Source organism: Onychomys torridus, chromosome 6 (genome assembly GCF_903995425.1).
Source record: "Onychomys torridus chromosome 6, mOncTor1.1, whole genome shotgun sequence".
Lineage (NCBI taxonomy): Eukaryota > Metazoa > Chordata > Mammalia > Rodentia > Cricetidae > Onychomys > Onychomys torridus.
Genome location: NC_050448.1, coordinates 7,436,441 through 7,442,291, shown reverse-complemented (window position 1 = coordinate 7,442,291; position 5,851 = coordinate 7,436,441). Strand labels below are relative to the sequence as shown.

The 5,851-nt window shown below is 48.2% G+C and overlaps 1 protein-coding gene across 1 annotated transcript; it reads right to left on the bottom strand.

Annotated features, from left to right (window-relative positions):
- Nucleotides 1–328: 328 nt before the first annotated feature.
- Ghsr (growth hormone secretagogue receptor) lies at nucleotides 329–3,732 on the bottom strand. The gene is made up of 2 exons (XM_036191555.1): nucleotides 2,943–3,732; nucleotides 329–975 (listed from the first exon to the last, which is right to left on the bottom strand). The coding sequence occupies exons 1-2, from the start codon at nucleotides 3,730–3,732 to the stop codon at nucleotides 671–673; spliced, it is 1,095 nt and encodes a 364-aa protein (XP_036047448.1). The 3' UTR covers nucleotides 329–670.
- Nucleotides 3,733–5,851: the final 2,119 nt, after the last annotated feature.

The window sequence follows — 5,851 nt, the reverse complement described above, 5'->3', positions numbered from 1 at the left end:
AATTAACTTTGAATTTAAAAAAACAGTAAATTATTTTACTTAAAAGCTTTGATTTTACTCATGAAATTTAAGCTGTTGAATCAGTTTTTCTATTATCAAATTAAATACTTCAAATATTACTAAGGGAACTAACTGTTCAACTTCAAGTGGACTACTTTGTAAGGAGCATACTAGGTTTCAGAATTCCTGTGGGGGCAGGGAAGAATGGAGATTTCTCAGCCATTTCATATTGACCACATGTGTGCCTTATGTTATGGTGCTTTGGGTGAATGTTGTGGAGCTTTGTGGAGATCGCTAACTTTGAAAAGTCATGTCTAAAGTTGTGTGTGCTGTTATTTCATTTTTATTATGATGAGAAAAGCAAATGAGGTTAGTGTTTACCCACTAAGAAGGAAAGACGGTGCCCAGTCTGTGTCTCCTCCTTCCTCTGAGTGGAAAAGCTGTCAAAATCATAGACACAGTGTGCAGGGATGGCACATGAGCACTCTGATGAGTGCACAATCAGATCAAACTGCACAGACCCTACCCTTCTGGCTCTACTGCCCGCCCCCAATTGTTTCCAGATCCATGTGTCTCTAATCCTAAACTGACTTTCTACTTCCTCCCAAGTCCTGCTTGGCTATGGCTTCTGGTGTGGAGCAGGAAGCGATGACAGTGCTTCAATGTGCTGTCATGTGTTGATGCTCGACTTTGTCCAGGCCCGAGAGCTTTCATCCTTCAGAGTGGAGAGCTTTCTCTTCGAGAAGGACTCCAACCCCAGAAGCTTGAGCACGGCCACCCGGTACTTCTCAGACATGATGTTGTACAGGATGGGGTTGATGGCAGCGCTGAGGTAGAAGAGAATGAAGGACGCAAGGTTGCAGTACTGGCTGATCTGAGCAATCTCCAGAGAGCCGGGCTCGAAGGACTTGGAAAACAGGTATCTTCCCACATGGAAGGGCAGCCAGCAGAGAATGAAGGCAAACACCACCACAGCTGAAGGCACAGAGCAAGAGACCATCAGTGTGAGGCATGTCACCCATCACTTCCCATTCTTAAGTCTTGGCTTTGTTTTTTCCATGAGTAGCATGCCCACTGACAAACATCCTGTGTGAGCTCTTAACGTGGGAAACATGACGTCCTGCTCCTCACATAAACACTGCTCTGCCCCTGACACTGATAGGCAGTGAATCTGTCAGACCAGTGGCTAAGCAATCTTCACCCACCCTCCCACTCTTCCTACTTGATAACTACTCATCTTTGTGCTTGACTTGATGTAGTGACTCACCTAAACAACTGATTAAAGTTACCCTCCATTTACATGCATTACACAGAGCACAACTATAAATAAGACAAGGTGTCTGTACTCAACCACAGAATGGGTCAGAATTCCCAGGAAAACTTCTCCCCTTCATGCTGGAATTAAGCATGCCCTGTAAGTACCCTACCACTAAGCAATAGCCCCAGCACCCTCTTGGGCGTGCTTAAGAAATGCAGATTTCTTGGTTATAATATAAACTCATTAAATTAAATTGTCTAGGTAAGGGAAGGGGGAAAATGTCCTCTTTTTCTTTTCCTGTCTTCCCCTTTCTTTTTTCCATTTTTAGGACAAGGTTTTGTTTTGTTTTGTGGACTATTGTGCCCAGATTTTTAAAATAAGTCTTACAGGGGACTGAATATGCAATTGGGATTAGAAACCATTGATAAAACAAGTTTATGTCATCTATAATAGAAATAAATAAAGCATAAGGGGTTGTTAAGCCAACCAACATTAATTACCACCCATTCAAGGCTTCATTTTTGCCCATGTAAGATACTTTCTTCACGAATTCTAAATTTTTAGATTAAGTTTTTAAATTCAGAAATGAGAGAAAATAATATTGTGGTCCTTGTACCACTTTAATGGTCCCCTTCAAATTGTCATGAAAGAAGACAATGGGCGTTGATATTGAAATACCAATGGGGAAATGAAGAGCTTACAAAACTGGAGGCCATTAGTAGCTTCGCCTTAGGACTAAGTCACACTGCAGCACTGTGGCCCTCTTTTCAGTGAGTGTGAACTGGCAGTCCCGTGGAGGACACAGGAGACTTACTGACTGACAGTCTCCCTGTCACCACAATCCTGGTCTGGGAAATAAAATTTGACATCCCTGGATAAATCTCTATCATTTTGATATGCAGAATTTGAGAATATTAAAATTGTAAATAGAAAATCATTCTGCAAAAACTAAGAAGTATTAAGTGCCAATAAACATGAAATGTCTTGAGAAAGCAAGAGCAGATTTCCTCTTGGACATGAACCGTCTTCATGACTTCACTGCACCAAGTACATGCCTTTAGGGAGATGGACTCTATGTGAACCATTCAGTACACCCAGCTGTGAGCCTGTACCTCAGGAACTTGAGGAAAGGTGGGTAGACAGGTAATCAGAACAGCAGAAGGAGGCCCCAGAATCCCCCTTTCAAAGCCTTAGAGAGACTGAATTAACGGAGTTGATGCGATTATCTGCAGGGCAGAAAACAAACCCCAGTATTGAAAGCAAACAAAACACATCTGTAAACAGTTTTTAACAGAGTGATCCAACTTTTTGGTTAAACCACGAAGTAATCTGGTCCCTACCTGCTGGTTGTAATGTTACTTTGATAGCCACAAATTCTATGTGAGGCAGAAAGCTGAACCTCACCTTCAACACTTAGGGACCTCAAAAAAAGGTGATGAGATATTTCCATCTTGAAGCAAGTTTCCCGAATAATAGTCATTTTAAGGAATTGCCAATGTGAGCTTTTTCGTGGAGAAGAGAAGATACAGAAGAGAAAGAGGAAAACAGTAACTGAGACCAAGTACTGGGGGCAGAGAGAGACTTGAGAGGCATGGGGGCACGGAGATGGTGAGAAACAGAAAACTGAGGGCCCTGGAGAAGGGGAAGCAAGGGAGGAAGAAAGGCCGCCTGGCGCAGGACTCACCAAGCATCTTCACCGTCTGCTTGTGGTTCTGGTCCCTGAGTGAGGCGCCCACCGCCGCATCGCCGCGCCTCCTCCACAGCTTCCTCCCGATGAGACTGTAGAGCACGGTGAGGCAGAAGACGGGTAGGAAGAAGAAGACGCTGGACACCCACACCATGACCGTGAGCAGCCCAGAGCGCACCGCGAACTCAGTGGCGCGGCACTCGTTGGTGTCCCGAGGGTCGGTCCCGTTCTCGTGCTCCACGCCCACCAGCACGAAGATGGGCCCCGCGCTGCAGAAGGCCACGGCCCAGATGACCAGGATGACCAGCTTCACGCGGCCCTTGGTGACCACCACCTTGGCCCGCAACGGGAAGCAGATGGCGAAGTAGCGCTCGACGCTCAGCGCCGTGATGGTGAGGACCGTGGCGTAGGTGCAGCTCTCGCTGACGAACTGGAAGAGTTTGCAGAGCAGGTCGCCAAAGTTCCAGGGCCGGTACTGCCAGAGGCGGACGAGGTCCAGCGGCATGCACAGGAAGATGAGCAGGTCGGAGAAGGCCATGCTGGACAGGTAGAGGTTGGTGGTGGTGCGCAGCTCGCGGAAGCGGGACACCACCAGCATGGTGAGCAGGTTGCCAGAGATGCCCACCACAAAGAGCGCCACGCAGGTGGCGGTGACGCCCGCCAGCAGCGGCGCGGGGAAGAGCGGCAGCAGCTCGTCAGTCATCGAGTCGTTGCCGGGGGAAGCGTCCCAGTCCAGGTCCAGAGTGACGTTAGGCTCCGGCTCCTCGCTGGGCGTCGCGTTCCACATGCTGCTAGGCTTGGGGTCGCAACCTGGGGAGGTGCGGGGGAGAAACAGGCGACAGGAAGGATGCTTGGGGAGGAAAAAGAATGGGAAGCCTAAGGAGAAGGTGGGTTGGGTGGGGGGATTAGAGGTGAAAGAAAGAAAGTGACCGACTGCGCGCCTCTCCCACTTTCCCTCCTTCCCTCCCTCTCTCCCTCTCTTTCTCCCTCCCTCCCTCCCCATCTCTCCTTTCTTCCCCTTCCCACTCTCTTCCCTACAGTCCTTGTCTCCCAAACCAGCCTCAGACCGCGCACACAGTACTTACCTGTCAACCTGTCACCCGAGCAGAGCCAGCAGCTCCGCCTGGCACTGGAGATCCCGCTCCAGCCGCATGTCGTACTCCCCACAGCGTCCCAGTGCGTGGGCTCTGCAGAAGACAGGCGCTGCGAAGCAGAGTATGAGGGCTCCTCTCCCTAGCCTTGGGCGCGAGGGTGGCCGGGAAGGACAGGTCATTCGGGGAGAGTAGTGAAGGTGGAGGAGACCTTAGTGGCGTAGAGAAGAAGGATGGATGCCTTCCGCGGCGGGATCAAGTCCTTCCTCCACAGGGGGTCCAATTGGTTATGCTCCTGGTGGGGAGAAAAACGGAGTGTGCCTCTGGTGGAGAAAGGAGGGTAGAGGGGGAAACAGAAGCTATTTGTGTTCAAATCAGAAGGGACAGCGCGCACCTGGGAAGAGCCTCTCGCAATCTTAGAACACACCTTCGTGTTCGCCCGGATTTTAAAACCAGAAGCATGTTCCCTAGTCTTTTAAAACCAGAAGCATGTTCCCTAGTCTGAGTCCCCAGAACAAGACCAGAGCTGGTTCACTCCACAAGTGTGCAAAAGCCCGGGTCCTAAACCCCAGCCCTCTGAGTGAGTGTGGGGAAGGGGCATGCTGGATGAGCATGAGTGTCACCTTTACCAGATGTAAACTAGGGGCAGGATGGGAATGCCATAGGGCCTGGCACAGGGGGAAGTGGGTAGCAAGTGCAGGAACAGAAGCAGCTAATGCTGCGAGGCTGGCGCACGTCGATTTTTAAAAGCATGATTTGAAGAGATCAGCTATTCAGAAGCTGGGTTTTGTTTTTGTTTTTTTTTTCTGGCAAGATCGCCAACCTCCTGAACTTTAATTTGCTGTTGTTTCCTTGTAAAATTATAGACAGAATGAGGATCATTGTGAGTAGAAGCTTAGCTTTAGAGATACATGAACTATTCAATAAATTAATAAGGGCTGCTTTACTTTGTGGCTGCTGCGGGGGAGGGGTGTCCTTATCCGGTAGGAATGAATCTCAGGGAATTCCTATAGTATAAAGATTCTTCTGAGAACGGACCGTGCACCTGCTGTCCCTAACTGGGAACCCACATCTAAAAAATTGAGAAGGCAGTTTGAGAGCATAGAAGCTTCTGGCTGCTTCCCAAGCTCTAACTGGGACGTTCTCAGCACCTCGGCCAGCGCCCGGGACCTCCTTTCTACATTCTCAAGCCTGAAGCCTTTTCCAACAGCTCAGTCCTGCAGTCTTGGTGAGGAGGGAGACCACCCACCAAAACACAGATCAACCACTAAGCCCCTATCTAACCGCATCCCTCTACTCCTGTATAAAATATTCCATTAATTAGATTTGAGGGACTTTTGCATACTGGAGTGTGATACCACATGTCTTTACTAGATGGCTTACCACCTTTTCTTATTACCTAAACTGTTGGCACACAAGTCCATAAGATAAGAAACCGGATGTATGCACACGTTCATAAGAGATTGACAATGAAAGAGAGGCTGTGTGGGAGAATTTGGACTCACAGTTTGCCTGTGAGTGTACTTATTCCATTAGATTTAGTTGCACTGTTGCATTACAGACTTTGGACCAAAGTGACTTAGAATGTATCTAAAATGTTGACAAACCCAGAGTCAATAAGGTAGCTCAGCAAGAAGAGCTTGCCTCCAAACCTGGTGACCAGAGTTCCAACCTCAGAACCAATATGATGGTGAGAGAGCAAACTGTGGCAGGTTGTCCTCTGACTTCCACATGGGCATGCCACTCCACATGACACAATAAATAATAAATAAATCAACAATGTAAAAAGCAGGTGACATACAGATAAATCTGTAT